Genomic DNA, 16,688 nt, shown 5'->3' on the forward strand with positions numbered 1-16,688 from the left:
TGTTGTTGCACTGGTTCTCATGATATTCAATACACCTCTGACGCACATTGTGGAAAATCAGTGCACGAAATTTCAGTTTAATACATCTTGTATTTCTTGAGTTATTCATCGGAAAACGAGTCGTTCATTTTGTTCAATAGTGCAGCATCGGCTGGTCTCGCATATTCTTTCAGTAGAGGGCGCACCGCATAAATAGTGGTCTCGATAACTATCTACCACCAAACTCGTTTGGGGGGCAACAACTCCAGAAATACAAGACGTATTAAATTGAATTTTTGAGTAGTGATTTGTCATTATGTTTAACATTAGGAGATTTAATTTCTGAAGAAACCGTCAAACAATGAAGCTATATTGACCGTAACAATACAGTGTTTTAGGCGCGACCAGTGCAATCCGAATGAAAGTCAATGTGGATTTTTCGCGTGTAAAACATTACATTGTTACGATCATATTATTTTGGTTGTTGCACTGGTTCTCATGATATTCAATACACCTCTGACGCACATTGTGGAAAATCACTACTCGAAAATTCAATTTAATACATCTTGTATTTCTGCAGTTGTTGCCCCCAAACGAGTTTGGTGGTGGATAATTATCGAGACCACTATTTATGTGGCGCGCCCTCTGCTGAAAGAATATTAAAGTGCGAGACCAGCCGATGCCAGTTGCCCCAAATTACTGTTTGAAAATAAAGAGGAAAAAAAAGGAAGAAAAAGAGCCGCAAAATCATATTGTTTTTAATTTAATGGGGGGGGGGTGCAAATGTCCCTGCCCAAAAAACACCATTGATAAAATGATAATTCAGGAAAATCCCGGAAAACATAGAGATTTTGTGGGGAAAATTTGTTTTGCCCTCCTCTGGAAAAATTTCTTGCGACGCCCATGATAGTAATCATTTACATTATTTTTGAAAATGCTTTGGTATTCTACAATTAAAACAGTACTGATATTCTTAAAAAGTACTAATTAATTTAACAATTAATAAATTGGACGGTACAATAATACATATTGTTTTTAGAAATACTTGCATAACATTTCGCCGGAGCGCTTTGTACACTTCAAAAATGCATAATTGGAAAAAAAAAATTAATGAATGCATTACTAATTTAATCAATTAATTAAATTTATTACTTTAACAAATATTTTTTTTTTATTGCAGGCTCAATCATTCATATTAAAAATGTTTACAACTTAAAAACGCTATGCATATAAAATGGTAATTATTTTAAAAAGTAAACTAAATTTGCAAATGATTTAATTAATGAATTTAATAAAATGTTCAAAAAAAGGCATTAAGGCATTGTCTCCCGAAGCTCAGTGATGCTATTAAATCGGAGAAAAAAATCTGCTTTAAAAATAATGTTACATATCTGCATGACTATTGAGTATACCCGGGGGAAAAAATAGTTTAGCGGCTCTGTATGCGTGGCCGGGAAAATCTATGCAGTGCGCAAGTTTAAACTTGCGTGCGCGCAGGTTTAAACTTGCGCGGGGGACTCACTTTGCGCTCGACATGCACATTAAATTTTGTGCAGGGTGACCGCAAAATTCTGTTCTATGCGCTTCAAAATCTGCTAGATTTAACAAAAATCTGCTAAATCACCTAATATTTTAAAATCTGTCGTATTTTCCTGTCAAATCAACAATTTTACAGCATTCTGCTAGAAATCTGCTGAAAATTCATTTTGCTAAATTTTCTGTCAGACTCGTTTTTTGTTCGAACAATTCTGTCAAATTTAGCCGAAATTCGTCCAAAACGGTCATCTTAAAATTGCACGCACATTATTTTAAAGTACATTTTGTAAACATGGCGGCAAGTTGGGAGAATAACGAAGATGACGGTTCGTCTGCTAATAACGGCAGTATGTTCGACTTCGCCGAGCTGTGGTCTGACCCAGAAGTATTTGAGAGTTTCATGGGCAGTACAGACGAGAAGGTTTTCAGGGCCATGAGGGAAGCCTTCATGGGTGTTTTAGCGGACTACTGCACCAACTCCAAGGGCGCTGCGGTGGCGGACGTCGAGCGGATGTCGCCGGGCGAGCTGTGCCAGTTCCTCCAAGAGTTTTACGCTGACGTGCGGCAGCCCGACGGGCGTCGGTACACAAGGCACTCGATGTTCGCAATGAGGCACGTCCTACAAAATCACTTCCAGAATGTCCTCCAAGCGGACATCTTAAACGATCCAACCTTCGGGCCAGCAAACGACGTATTTGACGCCATTGACTGCGAAGTCATGGACATTTCTGTCTCTCAGCATGCCCAGCAGGCGCCGTGGAATGCATGGGAGAGGAAGAAAAAAGAGAGGAATGTTCACATCATCTCCAAGGAGGACATGGACAAGATTCGTTCCTCCTACCTAACAGACTGTACCAGTCCCAAAGGTCTTCAGAACACCGTGTTCCTCAATGTCATGCTTCACTTCTGTTGCACCACCTACGGCCGCTGGAACCTCCGCGACATGAAGAAATCCAATTTTGCTGTCATGACGGACGGGGCCTTGAACCGAAGATTTATCTGTTTCGTCAACAAGGACAAAACGGGCAACCTCGCCGAGGCCCACCTTGGTAACAGAGACACCGAAAACGGAGGAGACGAAAGCGATGATGATTTCAGCATGGACAAAGTTCGCATGTACGAGGCGCTCGAGGACCCAAAACGCTGCCCTGTAGCGCTTTTTGAAAAGTACCTCGCAAAGCTGGACCCCAAGTGCGATGTTTTCTGGCAGAGGCCTCACAAATACAAAAGACATGACAATTACTGGTACGACGGGGTTGCCGTTGGCGTTAATTGCCTGGGCTACAAAATGAGAGACATCTCCACCCTAGCTGGATGCTCCATGGTTTACTCCAACCAGTGTTTGAAAGTTACGAGTAGAGCCTGTCGATTGAGAATGACTGAGACAGGTACATGATTTCGGGAGCAGACAGATAATTCATTCATGACGTCATGCCCTCATTACAAACTACTACATTGAAAACTAAAACACCTGAACATTTGTTTATGGTGCAAATCGTGGATTTTCTACTGTTCCTCATCATCAATCTTTTGTTCAGCTCCCATTGGTTTTGCCACTTGCTCTAACCTAGGACTTCCTGGATTTGACTCTTGTCCTCAGTTAAAGGATGTTTCACACAATAACTTGTAGTTCCTTGATGTACACTATAAACAAACCCACCTATCCATCTACATGGACTGTGGACATTCCTTTGCATTCGTGTAGTTAAGAAAAATCGGAGAACAAAAGTCATTTTACTCCCACTGTGAACACTCTTTCAACTCAAATTGTTTATCTTGATTTCCTTGTTGGTTTCTCTTCATTTTGCGACTGCAGAAGCCTAACGCAAAATGCCTCTTAACCTGTTTTCCAGGGGGGGGGGGGGAACCTTGTACAAGCATTTATGTGTGGACCTCCTGAACAAAAGATGTCCACATAAACCAGGTATAGCAGCGACGTTGTGTGGACTTGCCCATGTCCACACAAGGTTTCCCCCTCTCTAGGAAAACAGGTTTAGAAACAATTTTGGGTTAGGTTAATTTATCCGTCGCAAAATAAAGAGAAACACTCAAGGGAATCTTAGAAACAAATGAATGTCCACACTAGGTTAGTTATGTAAACGTGTGTGTGGACGTGGGGAGTGGGCAAGTCCAGTCAAAAGAAACAGGAGAAAAATCACTCTTCATTTGAATACATGTTCATTTGGCTTTGGAAAACAACACTTAAACACATTTTCTTTTGCTCAGGAGACAAGACAATTTTTGAGTTCACTTCATTCAGTGGACTTCATTCACCGAGCAATACGTACACTTTCTTATCGCCCCCCCCCCCTTGAGCAGTAAGGCAGTAAACGCATGAATGTGAACATTTCAAGAGTTCAAGATTTGAGAAATATCATGTGCCATTTTTGTTGTCATTTTAGGTTCTCCCTGTACCTGCTCAGCGCAGCACCTCCTTCCTCCAGACACCAGTGAGAACTCTGACTCTGGTTTCCATGGCAACAGGGCATCTTTTTGCACAGGATCGAGTGAGGAGGAAAATAGCTTCCTGAGTTTTGTCAAAGATGAACCAGGTATATAGTGCAGAATGCCATTACTTATTCCCGGTGTTCCAAATTCATTTGATACAAACTCTCCTACTTATGATCGGGGAGTCAGGTTGGCGTAGCGGTACTTTGCTCGCCTTCCACCGCTGTGACCCGGGTTCGAATCCCGCCTGGGCCAATATGTGGATTGGGTTTTCAGTCCCTGCCTGATTCCGTGGGTTTTCCCCAGAATATTCTTCTGGGCTTTTCCTCCCACCTCTAAAACTGTAATTTCTTCTCATTGTCTTCTCTCTACAGGTTTCTTCAGGCTTGCGAGCTACAGTGCCGTGGGCGCTTTTGAGGAATCCTTGGTTTCATTACCACAAACGATTAATAATAATAATAATAATGATCAAACTCTCCTACTTAATGATCAAATTCATTACCATAGTGATCCCGTGGAACATCTGCACAAGTATTTCTATAATTGAGGATTTGAACCCTCCCTCTCTGCCTGGCAAATTTCACAAAGCCATCTCAGCAGTCAAAATCAATCGAGTCGGGGAAGCCTGTGTAAGTTGGAGGAGGGGAAGTGGACCTGGTTTTACTTTATTTCCAACCTTGTTTCCAATAGTAAGCCCTGGATAGGAAACTTTCTTCCTGTATCCTGATTGGATATCGCAATTGGCTAGTAATGGATTTTTATCGTGTACTTGGTGTTGTTATTCACAACGTGCAGTACGTGTTTTCGTGATCATTCATCCACGCCTTCTCGAAAATACTCATTTTCTTTCCAATTTGTTCATATTAATATGAAAAGTGATGCTGCATGTTGTCTCGATAAGATCGTAACAGTTTAATTTTAAAAAATTGTGTTTTTGTAACTCACGCCATGCTCGCACTGCGACGAGTTGACTCTGTTTTTACCCCAGACACCGCATACAAAAACAAACGCTAATGTAACGCACATGCAGGCACCAGACTATTCCTCATTTGCATACGTGTTCAAAAATCTGGCACATGCAAATGATCCAATACCAGGGTGAGAGAATAATATGTCTACACCAGCTCGCATAATCCTTCCCAACTTAATACTATGTGTACATGATTATATACAAGTAAAGTTCCTTTGTTCTCTCCATACATGTATGTACGAACAGACGATGTAATCGTCCTTGATGATGAGAATGACGGGAGCCATGAGATGCATAATGATGTCTCTGCTAGGTCAGACACTAGCCCAGTTACTTACGTGTGAGTAAAGCTTGACAAAGACCTTAACTGCAGAGCTGTTAAGGAGACAAATAGGCCTATACTTGAGCCAAAAATCAGCTGAGAATCAAAAGTCACAAGTAATTTTTTATTAAGTTTTCTTTGTGCTGAGCAATGAAGCATTTTTCATGTGTTTGAGGACATAAATGAGTCTGACCAAACAAACTGTGAAAACAAAGTCATTTTCAAAATGTCAATAAGGTTATGACGAGGTACTGAGTGTTTCACGCTTTCCAGCCATTGACGTTTTGAGGTCTGAAGTCAAATTTTGCATTGTTTCCTTTAATTTTTTTTTCATTCGGCAAGTTTTATTAATCAAGTGATGTTAACTTTTAAGCAAGAGACTAGACTAGTAGACTTGAAAATTGTTTTGTTAGGAGCCATATATAAACAAAGGACAATTCTCTTGTTTGCGTTGATAGGTCATTACCTAGTCACAGCGGGCACACTTCCCAATCTGGCATCATATACAAATCAGCTGTGCTTCCTTCACCGCCAGCTACTAGTAATGCCTACCCAATTCAGTATCAGGACCAAGCGCTGCCGGACTGTATCATCAGTGTGCACACAAACGACAACCCCCAGGCACATCTGATCGAGGAGCAGTTTAGAAAGAGCCAAGACAGCCCTGACTTCCGAGATGCCTGGAGGGTGGAGAGAAGCTGGCTGGACGACAACAATGAAAGGAGGTGGCTGTTGACCCAGAACACCGAGAACAAGCAGAGGAAGTGGCTGTTGAGTCAAAACAGCGGAAGCCCCGTGGAACAAGGCACATCAAGAGGCAGCGCTGATGAGCATCTTCCAAGGAACCTGCCGCCGTTCTGTCAAACGAGCCAGAACACCCGACAAAACTTGGCGGATCAAGTTCAGAGGTCAAACCATGCTATGCCAAGGCCCACAACTGAAACCCGGTCTGGACAAAACGTGGACAGGCCCGATTCAAGAGAAGGAGGCAAATCAGCGACACAGGCTCCTCAGGATGCACCAGCTGCGAGCGGTGGCAGAAGTGGGATAACAACAATGATGACAGCAGACAGCGAGGTCCTGGAACTGCAAAAGGAAGTGCTCAGGATGCAGCGGGCCAATCTGGCCCTAGAGAGAAGGAAGATGGAACTGCAGATTTCCAAATTGGAGGCGGAGACTCTCAGAATGAGGGGAGGAAGTTAGCCCGAGAAGTAGGCCAGGCCCCAACAACTCTTAAACAACCTAATCTACTGGTTCTCGCATTGCCTCCATACAAGTCTTCAAGTGCAAGGGTCAGGTACTTTAGGCAGAGTTGTAATCAAGTCTACATGTATCTCATGTCAAATCCCAAGCAAATTCAGAGGTAACAGAGGACCAAAACAATAATATAGAAATGCCTAAAGTTTTTAAAGTTTTAATTGGAGTAGCTTGTGGCTTAATTGACTTAATTTCAGACTTCAGAGGACTTGAAGTCTACTTTTCAGAAAGGCTTACATGTATACTAGTTTACATGGGGTATATGATTTCTAATCGAAGTCTTTCCATTGAGGTTAAACATGTGCTACTTAGTTCTTAGCCCCTGAACTTGCCCATTTCTTTATCGCCAACTATCTTGCTTTTCAACATCAAGTATTCCCAAATATTTACATACAGACAAGATTGATTTTTTTTTTGTAGTTACTAATAATTTGAGTGTCCAATCTTACCGTAAATTGATAAACAATATTAAACATGTTTGTAAAAATTGATGAAAATATTTTGTAACATTCAGAATAGGGTCCAAAAGAATCCCCGACATCCCATTGACGAAAACTTTGGAATTTACAAAGTATCTGGAAAAAACAGTTCTGATGAAGAAAAACCACTTTTTACACATAAGACATTCAGTATTTCTCGTTTGTAGTGCAACATTGAAGAAACAAAGTAAACAGACATAACCTTTGTCCGATGTTTTCTACCATCAATTTTTTTCCCTGTCTATTAATATATCTTCAAAACGCCGTATTCCTGAATCTACAGACTTATTTAACCGACCTGACGAGATACATGCACCTTGGACTGAATGTCAGTCTAAAATCTTTCTATGTGCAAACATTCATGCCCTGATGGGTATTATTTTACTTATTTTCCCAGTATTAATTGCGTGTGTACTACTGTACTTTGCTATAATTCTTGGCACATGAGGGCGCTGTTTGCTGCGATTTACCTCATTTCATGTTACAGTTGGGGAATTTTCTGTACATTTTTAAAATGTAAAACGTGTGAACCAAAGAGAGACGAACATCACTGTTTATTAAAATGAGTGACACTCCAGTTAATATTGTAATGTGGCTTGCCAGGGTTCAGTTGAAAGATTGTACTTAACAAAGAAATATTTACGTCCCAGACATGTATGAAGTGTGGTGTCGGAGCATATTCAGGGCGAGTCAAAAAGAAAGTGACCTGGGTTTATGATTTTTTTTCTTAATAAGCAATCAAATTTGATAAACCAATGAAGTATGTCTTAAACGAGCATGTTCTTCCACTCATTACGCAAATTACGTGTAATTTTCAGTAACTACAGTGTACAGACATAGAACTGGGAATTAAAAAAAACAAACCCAAAAACGAGGAAATTCCAAAACGCACAAAGACTAAGTGTTTTTCACTTTGTAATGGCATTCATGAGAAGTAAAAATAACCCAGAAATCGGCGGATCCAAGGAAAAATTGCATGCCCGATTGTACAAATACCAAGTCAATTACATACATGTACATTTGTACTTTATCCCTATTTTTTTGTGTGTGAAATGTAATGAGCCACATATTGTTTAAAATAAGTTTTCTGATTAAGTCACTTTCTTTTTGACTCGCCCTGTAGATAAGAAAGTCAAACGAGAAAAAGGGTAACTCCAGGAAAGTGGCGTACTGGTAAAACACTTCTTTATTTTTTTGTTTTAACACCAAATAACAGTTAACAATAACCAACTTGTATGACTTCCAAAGCCAAAGTTGCAACCTGAATTTGTGCACATTATTTTTGCACTAAATTTTAATATATAAAAAATAAATAAATTATAAATAAATGAATACGTTGTGTGCTCTTTTTAAGTGCATTTTCTTGCCGGTCAACTAGTTGTGCCAAAAACCGTCTGCACGAAGTGCATTTTAGGATGCATTATGTTAGACAGCATTCAGCCAAATCAAGGGACTCAAAATGAAACTACAGTCCACTTACTTTAATACAAACTCGGCCGGACCGAGCCAAAACGTTTGTTATATCAGAATTTTGTATTAAGTGGAGTGCTGGTACTGCCGGTCCAATTATTTGTGCACATAAAGCACAGTCGGGACCAAGGCTTGATGTTTGCTATAACCAGAATTTGTATTAACAGTGTTTGTATTAACGAGAGTTGACTTGTAGTTGCACATGTGTTCGATACCAAGTTGATTGCTGTTAGTCTTTAACCCTAACCGTCCCAAATCCTTCAAAGTCCTCTTTGCAAAATGGAGGATTTTGCAGGATTGAGGCTATATGGCAAAAGTGTGTGGCTGATAATTGATGATGTCAAGGTCCAAGTCCAGACCATGTCTTTTTGATCACCATTGTAGAGTATCATGAGAGCTTGTCAAAATATAATAGCTTACAATGTAATTGTCATTTGAATTTTGTTCAGCTTAACGGTAAAAATGTAACTTACTTACATGCACCAAATTTTTAACATTTTGAAACTGTCTTCACAATCTCTTTTCCACAACTGAAATTAACATGAACTGTAATGATGGTTACATTAACCAATGCACCTAGTGCACAACGTCTAAAATTGAAAAAATCTATTTGAAATTTATACATTTAAATTTTTTTTTTTACTTAAGAACAGTGAACAGATGTGTTTATTTCAGATATTTATCTGGAAAAGATTTGTTCAGGATAACATGTATTGTCAGAACAAGTTTTAGAATGTCAAAGCCTTTAACCTTCCCTTTGTTTGGTTCTTAATTTGTCAATTCGTTGGTCAACTTCACATTTTGAAATTGTGCTGTAAATAAGTGTGTATTCATTTTGCATTAGCACAAAGTTCTAACTTTGCACTTTGAAGTTCGAGTGCAAAAACGAATTGCTTAATAATGTGTATTTTTTATGCATTAAGAACATCAGAAATAAAACAACTTTATATTGTATGAAATTAATTTGTCAACTTGACTTTTGTTCAGAATTAATATATTTGGCATTCAAGCAGCACATAACTTACTTTGAAATGAATTGATCACAAATATATTTTTTGGGAAGATAGGCAAGTATGTCTCCTCTTAAAGATAAAATTGAATAAAACTGTCAAAACTGGATGGAATGTTTTAAAATGTATTCAACAACATTAAAACGCACAACAGCAATACAATAACAAACTATATATTCTTTGGTGTCCTATGTAAAACTCCATCTCATACCATTTTTGGCCCATGGTAAATAAATAATTGTTTCTCTTTAAATTCCGCCAAACAAAAGTAAAAAAGTCCAATATAAAAGCTGTCAAACGGGAGGTAATACTGCTAATGCCCATGTCATACAGATTTCAGAGCGGCTTCTAAGAATTTTTAAACTCGGGTTCTTCTCTGGCTTTGACTGCAGAGGATATTTATGCCCTTGAGTTGTGGTCCAAGTCCAAGTTTAAGAATCAAGAATCATATCCTAAAGTCCAGAGTTTTGCTCATTCCACTCTGACTTGAAAGGGTTCGAACAGATTCCGGAGGCAGAGCTGAAGCCACAGCTTGATTTGGAAACACTTGTCTTGACAATCTACAGCAACTCCCGCTGTAGTTTATCTCCCTCCATGGTCAACTTCCTCCTTTCCGCATCCAGTTTCAGTTTCTCTGCCTCCAGCTTGGCCATCTCCAGTCTGATCTTCTGTCGCTCCAGGGCTAGATTCTCCTGCTGCATCATCAAGACGTTCTTCTGCAGTTGAATCAGCTGGTCATCCACTGTGCTCTTCGTTGCGATCCCACTGCTGCCACCAGTTACCGATCCCACACTCTGTGCTGCACCAGCACCTGATGATGACGGTCCATTGCTTGGTAGACGAGGATGAGGAGGCATTTCAGACGCAGATCTAGACAAACATGGAAAGGGATTGCCCAAATCTTTACTTGGCAAGTTTGCAGAGGCGCCCAGTTGAGTGTGATCTTGGTAACTATGGTCGGTCAACAAGGCATTCCTCTGAGTCTGCAGATCATGATTTGGCAAGTTCGCAAAGGAACCCTGTTGAGTGTGATCCTGGTGACTATGGTCAGTCAACATGGCATTCCTCTGAGTCTGCAGATCTTGTTTTGGCAAGTTTGCAGAGCAATCCTGTTGAGTGAGATCCTGGTGACTATGGTCGGTCAACATGGCATTCCTCTGCGTCTGCAGTTCGACGCTTCGTCTCCACGCATCCTCTACTGCCGAGCTCGTGGTCGTCTTCTTAGTGAGGAGCCACTTTCTCTGATTCCTCTCGTCCACCCAGGATATCTCGACGGCCCAAGCATCGAGGTCAATTCCGTTTGGAATCTGCGGACTTTGTTGTGAAGCAGCAGGACCCTGATGTGTACTACTATTATTATGGTTCGAACTGACGTTGTTGACGTTAACTGGGTACAGGTGGCTCGGATTCTCAATCGGGTAGCCTGCGCTTGAGGTGATGGGAGGTGCATTCACGACATGTTGCATTCCAGCCTGGGCAGTACCAACACATGGGTTGGTTACCAGCCTGCCGAACATGACAAATATAAAGTTAGACATTTGAAGCCATAAAGCATTCAGACACATTATTATGTCTCAAGATCTTCACATAAAAATAATAATATAATTTTTGAAATTCTAAAATACATGCTGAAACCTCACAAACTAAGTTTGACCAAAACCACCTTCTTCAGCATGCTTTGTTGGGGGAAACAAAGCATGTTTTCCCTTGTCCATTTTTTCCCATGGACCGTTTATTTACTTACTGATTTCCTGCCAACATCTCGCTGTCTTCCAATTTAATGTGAAAGCCACTCTGGTCTTGACCTGTTGCCCCATTTTCAACAGCAATGATGTGGCCATCTGTAAAAGAAATATGATTATGTTAAAGGGTATTACAAGATTTAATTTTTTTTTGGGCATCAAAGTGATATAAATCAAATTAGGTTTTGCTCTGGTCACACACACACAGCAGGCTTCATCCAATTACCATTTTCTTGGTGGGCGTTCTGTTGAGGGCTGCTGCCGTCGTCCATCTGTCCGTCATTCTCACTTGCTGAGCTGTCATTGTCTGATGTCATCGCCTCACTGTAGCAGTAGTCGCCACACCTTGCCCTGCATCCTGAAAATGAAGCAATAAGTCATACATGTACATACGTTTGGCTATTAATGTTTTTTTTGCTTGTCAAAAAAGTCTCTATTTCTACACATTTTCTCCATAGTCATCATGGTCATACCACAAGACTATGGAATAGTCCATCTTTTCAAACAGTTGGACATGTACCAGTCTAGTCTTAGGCTTCAAATCGAAATAAATTTGCATCACTCTCAGGTTCAAAATGTTAAAGAAAAGTCGCCTTTTAAAATTGAGTTTAAACCTCCAACTAGGCTGGTGAAATGCCGAGGACCTTCTCTTTGCCTCTTGGAAATTTTGGAGAATTTTGTCAGCTAAAGGGCGAGTAAATTTGGCCCGATATTGTTTTGCATGTTTTCCTGCACTCCAGCCTTTAATAGGTCCCAGTCTGGGTCTCACAGATGAGGTAAAACATCCGTGTTGACATGTTAATCTTATAAGTTGCATGGCTTTATTTGTTTGTCAAACGTGACATTTTGGTTGAGTCACTTTACATGCTAGACTCAGTGAGTAACTGAGGTGCTAGAAGTTAGAACTCTTTTTTTTCTTCTAATTTTGACTTCAGTCGTATTCCCCTTTAGTAATCACCTGCATGCCCAATGTGATTCATTAGTTTGCCAGTGGCTTTCAAGCACTGGTTGGTGTACATGATTGAGCAACCCGCTTCTGCTGAGATTTCTCGCATTTTATTGCCGAGCGCATTCTTCCCTAGCGGCACGCCATCGTACCAGCACTCAGCATACGGAGAATAGAAGATTTTGTTGGGCAGTTTGGGCCTCTGCCAGAAAGCCGTGCAGGCAGGATTCAGCCTGGACATGTACTTCTCAAAGCAGCGCACAGGACAACTCTCCGGTTTCTCCGGTGTTTCGTACATCCGACTGATGTTGGCGGAATAAGTAGCGGTCAGGTCATCGTCGCTTTCATCCGACTCAATCTCATGCTCAGCACGGCGGCCTGTTGTTTGTTTAACTGCAAAGCACACAAATCGTCGGCCGAGCGGATCGCTCAGAATCACAAAATGGGATTTCTTCATTCCTCGGAGGTTGCTGCGACCGTAGGACGAGCTACACAGGTGGAGCATCATGTCCAGGAACACGGTGTTTTGCAGGCCTCTGGGAGTTGAGCAATCTGTAGCAGGCGAAGACCGAATCTTTGCCATGTTTTTTCTTTGGACTAGGCTAATTTTTACCGAAGATTTCAGATTGGTAAGAATGGTGTTGAAAACAGTATTGGCGGGCTTGAAAATGGCATCATTGGCAATATCCAAGTGGAGAAGCTTTTGAAAGTGTCTCTGCAGTCCGTACCGCAATGTCATCATCGAGCTTCGGGCGTAAAACGACCCGTCCTTTTGGCGGACGGTGCTGTAGAACGACCGGAGGAATTGGCACAATTCCCCAGGTGTCATCTGCTCGACGTCCGCCAACGTCGTTCCCGAGGACTTGTTGCAGTAATCTGACAGAACATTCACAGACGTCGCAACCACTTGTCTGGTATGCTTCGAGTCTCTGGAGCCGATGAAATGGTCGTCTAGGTCGATGGGGAGTTCTACAAAACCTGGCAATTTGAGACCGGCGTCCTTATCATTTTGGACCGCCATGATTTACGAATATTTTTTAATACCCCTCTCTACTAGTGCTTTTACATACAATTTCCGTCAAGTGGTGGCGCTCTTCTAGTTTCACTGTCCCTGTTGTGCCCATTCTTGAAAATCACGCAATCTTAAGAATGTGCACGCATTCTTAAGAATGAGCGCCCATTCTTAAGAACGAGCACGCGTTCTTAAGAATGAGCGCTCATTCTTAAGATTGGGTGGGAATATCACGTGCACAATTTATGAATTTTGCCCAATCTTAACAAACATTGCACGACATAATTATGTTAAATGAAATGTATTGCAGTTAAAAGGGAAACAATTTATATAAAGAGGAAAGAAAATGTTCTATGCTTCTGTACTCGTATAACTACGATAATTTGAATCAAATTAAACCTGTTATTATTGCTTTTTTCTGCCCACTATGGGAAGTTTTGTAATAACGGAGGACTGGGAACTAGTCTGGGAAGTGCTTTGTTTAGGCTAGACAAGTTACAAGTCCCTGTATGTATCATGCATGCCACGAAAAAAAATGATGTCCAGAAGCTGCCAAAATTACTCTTTTGACTAGATAGCATCCAGCTCTGCGACGTATTGGTGGGGTGTGAACAATAAATTGGTGGCAATTTAAATGGGAAATAGCATTAGCACTATGGGATGTCACAGTATTCATTCTCATTCTTCACATTCTTCATTCTTACGTCCCCCCCCCCCGCTTTTATTATCCCAAAAATCAGAATTTAATTCTTTCCACTAGTATTATTATGTCTCTTATTTTTTCCCGGTCCCCCCCCCCATATCAATACGCCTATACTTATCATATCCACTCTACTTTTCAGCGCCTTGCGTTGCAACAGTATAATTATGATAGTGGATATTTTGCCGGAGGTAATGACGGCAAACTAACGATTACTAAAGGTTTGCCGGCGGCAATCCATATCAACAGAGGGCGCTGTATTTTTTTAAAATAGGGCTGAATTATAAGATGTATTAAATTCCCACTAAAAGTTGTGTAGTACGTTTGGTGTAGTGGTTAAGCAAAGGCTCTAGTAAGCGGGATGACTCGCGTTCGAATCCGACCGCACCACATTTTTAAGTTTTTTTTTCTCATCCCCAAATAAATAAGAATATTCTACCTTTAATATTTTAACATGTCTCAAACATTTTTTGCAGAGTAGTGGCTCTGGAGGATTTTTTTTTAAAGGGAAATAAAGTCCGAAATTATAAAATGGTCTGAATCCCATCTATCTTGTGAATACGAGGTAACAACGATAATTTTGGCATGGAGCCAGACTAAAACTTGTCACCGGAAAATGTTTTTTAAGTACCAAAAAACAGTAACTGCGCATGTTCAGTGCATATCCGGCAAACTAACGTTTACTGAAGGTTTGCCGTCTCCGGCAAAATATACACTGCCTATAATTATTGAGAATCAGTGAACGAGGATGCAGCTAGACTTGCATAGCGCAGCCGGTGCTCGGCATCGACAAGACCGTTATCTTGTCGCGCATTCTTAAGAATGTGCGCTCAATCTGGAAGAGTTAGTTTTTGCTAAGATTGTGCAAGGATCCAGTTGCACATTCTTAAGAATGTGCATGCACATTCTTGAGAATGCGTGATTTTCAAGTATGGGCACAACATCCCTACAAAAAGTTGAAACTTTTGTCTGCGATATTCCTCAACAAATTCATTTTTTCCCCCAAATCACGAATGTTCAGTTAGAAAGTTTCACATATTTTAAGCTTTTTTTTTAAGCTGAAAAAAAAACTCCTTTTGTTTTCTATTCTGGATGTTTTTAATATCCTGAAAATGTTTTATTTTTGGTGAGGGGTGGGGGTGTGTGTGTGGGTGTGCTTTTGCGCCCATTCACCCCCCCCCCCCCACCCCCCCCCCCCCCCCCCCCCCCCCCCCCCGTACAGGAGGCGCCTTATATTACCCAGCCGGGTAATTATATATTCCACAGCAAAACGTGGGCAGATAATTTTTTTCGGATGTCTTCTTCGAATTTAATAACTTTTTCATTGCTAGGTTGCTAGCAATTTTTGTCGGGGTGCCAACTCAAAAACAGTTCCCCCTATCTCCTGTACAAAACTGTGATCTGCCCTGGTAATTATCTATTCCTGAAGCTCATAAGTTTCATCTTCAAGACAATCAGTGCATCAACTGTATGTTAAAAATTAAATCAATATTTTTTTTGCTTGTCTCAGAGAGGGCCAGCCTATATATACCGAGAGGCGTAGCCCCCCCCCACCTTTCTTCTCGAGTTCAAGACTTGTCTTCAAAATGTGGAACATTGATATACAAAAAGAAGACTTCTCCATACTTTTGCAAATACCAAGGATCGCAAAATACAAACACAAAATACAAAGTCTCTGCAGTCAGTCATTTAGTTTTACTGTATGTTTGACTTTATTTGTACATCTTTCTACAGCAGCACAACGTGACTGAAAATAAAGTGCCAAAATATTTGGCATAGAAACTGATTCACGTAGGTGGTCTCTTGTTATACAAATATAATATCCCAAGGTCTATAGAAAGTTACCAAAAAAAAACAATAGAGAGAAGGTATGACAGTAAAAGCGAGTTCGATCAACGATCATTAGGCCAAAAAAAAAAAAAAGTCTCCGGTTTCTGGTATGGAGCTTGCCGAAAAAGTGGTGCGGCGACGCGGCTTTTTTTTTTTTTTTACCTGATTTTTTGGCTTCAAATGTCGGCTGATGACTGCAAATGGTGCCCGACTAAACTTAGTGCAAATATATGGGAGTCCAGAGAGGCCACATAAAGCTTATTCTCGACCATAATCCAATCTAAAAACACATTAAAGTTGTGCAGCAGCAGGATTCCAGTCAAACCAGTGAGTTTGGCGGTTTTGAGACATCATCTTTCATTGAAAAAAAAACTTTTTCATTTTGCCGACACGCATGGCTACGGCGACGCGCGCGCATACCAGAAACTTTTTTTTTTTGGCCTTAGTTTACTAGCGGTTATTTTGCAACGCAACTTGTACCTGTACTGTTATATCAAAGAGCGGACGTTTCTAGTCGAGCGATGTTCAAATAGTAGTAAGAAACTTCTTGAACCCCTGGCTCCCTGCTGTACATAATAATGCGCATGGTTATTGGTAACCAGTGATGAATTGGAAGGCTGGTCCCCGATTGGTCAACCGGACTAGTCCAACTCCGTGCACAAGTACCCCCTCAACGGTATCAACGAGAGAGTTGGGGGAGACCACTGGGAATAACATTTTCAACGCATCGTTCAGGACAACGTAAGTCGTGTGTGCTTTTCGCAATATCTGAGGGGTTCTGGCAAAATGAGACAGAACTGGGCAGAGCTTGAAATAAGGGTTTGCCGGTATTAGGAAATAGAGAATCAAATCTTCCTTTAAAGAGGTTGTGGAATGCTCGAAGACATTTCCGTCATTTTTCGGGTATATGTAGCCTAAGGTGTGATGAAATAAAAACGACTATTGTGTCTGTCATAAAATGAGTACAAAAGCTACTTTCGAGAGCTG

At 40.8% G+C, this 16,688-nt stretch overlaps 2 protein-coding genes across 2 annotated transcripts; one reads left to right on the top strand and one right to left on the bottom strand.

The window, feature by feature from the left end:
* The first annotated feature begins 1,747 nt into the window (after window positions 1–1,747).
* LOC119745502 lies at window positions 1,748–9,418 on the top strand. The gene is made up of 4 exons (XM_038221877.1): window positions 1,748–2,903; window positions 3,918–4,067; window positions 5,180–5,273; window positions 5,714–9,418. The coding sequence occupies exons 1-4, from the start codon at window positions 1,808–1,810 to the stop codon at window positions 6,456–6,458; spliced, it is 2,085 nt and encodes a 694-aa protein (XP_038077805.1). The 5' UTR covers window positions 1,748–1,807; the 3' UTR covers window positions 6,459–9,418.
* Window positions 9,419–9,428: 10 nt separating this feature from the next.
* Window positions 9,429–13,197, bottom strand: LOC119745501. Its single transcript, XM_038221876.1, has 4 exons — window positions 12,172–13,197; window positions 11,440–11,571; window positions 11,216–11,312; window positions 9,429–10,977 (listed from the first exon to the last, which is right to left on the bottom strand). The coding sequence occupies exons 1-4, from the start codon at window positions 13,178–13,180 to the stop codon at window positions 10,032–10,034; spliced, it is 2,184 nt and encodes a 727-aa protein (XP_038077804.1). The 5' UTR covers window positions 13,181–13,197; the 3' UTR covers window positions 9,429–10,031.
* Between the last annotated feature and the right edge of the window lie 3,491 nt (window positions 13,198–16,688).

Source organism: Patiria miniata, unplaced genomic scaffold (genome assembly GCF_015706575.1).
Source record: "Patiria miniata isolate m_02_andy unplaced genomic scaffold, ASM1570657v1 HiC_scaffold_7, whole genome shotgun sequence".
NCBI lineage: Eukaryota > Metazoa > Echinodermata > Asteroidea > Valvatida > Asterinidae > Patiria > Patiria miniata.